The sequence below is a fragment of the Zerene cesonia genome, chromosome 23 (genome assembly GCF_012273895.1).
Source record: "Zerene cesonia ecotype Mississippi chromosome 23, Zerene_cesonia_1.1, whole genome shotgun sequence".
NCBI classification, from domain to species: Eukaryota; Metazoa; Arthropoda; class Insecta; order Lepidoptera; family Pieridae; genus Zerene; species Zerene cesonia.
The window spans coordinates 2,993,097-2,993,432 of NC_052124.1; the positions used below are offsets into that span (position 1 = coordinate 2,993,097).

At 43.5% G+C, this 336-nt stretch overlaps 1 protein-coding gene across 1 annotated transcript in view; it reads left to right on the plus strand.

Moving 5' to 3' along the window:
• LOC119836181 (cytochrome P450 6B7-like) overlaps positions 1 to 303 on the plus strand; it is a 763-nt gene extending 460 nt beyond the window's left edge. Inside the window, exons 2-3 of the mRNA XM_038361439.1 lie at positions 6 to 183; positions 278 to 303. Of these exons, the coding sequence (XP_038217367.1) occupies positions 6 to 183; positions 278 to 303 (204 nt within the window). The remainder of the gene's footprint in view (positions 1 to 5; positions 184 to 277) is intronic.
• Positions 304 to 336: the final 33 nt, after the last annotated feature.

Below are 336 nucleotides of genomic sequence, written 5' to 3' on the forward strand. Positions count from 1 at the left end.
CGATAATTCTCGAAAAATTATTGGACGAGGCCAGTACTGCACCTAGCACTGAAGCCAGATTGATGATGTCCAGATTCACAATAGACTGCATTGGATCTTGCGCTTTTGGGCTGAATACGAAATGTTTATCAGATTCTGAATATAAGAACCCATTCCTTCAAATTGGACAAAAGATTTTCGAGAGTAACAGCATGAGAGCATTCAAAATCTTAGGCCGGACCTTGTGGCCGTCAGTGTTCTACAAGCTTGGTTTATCCGCGTTTCCCCCTGAAATTAGTGAATTCTTCGCAAAGCTACTGTTGAACGTGTTCGAGCAGCGCCAGTACAAGGACTCAG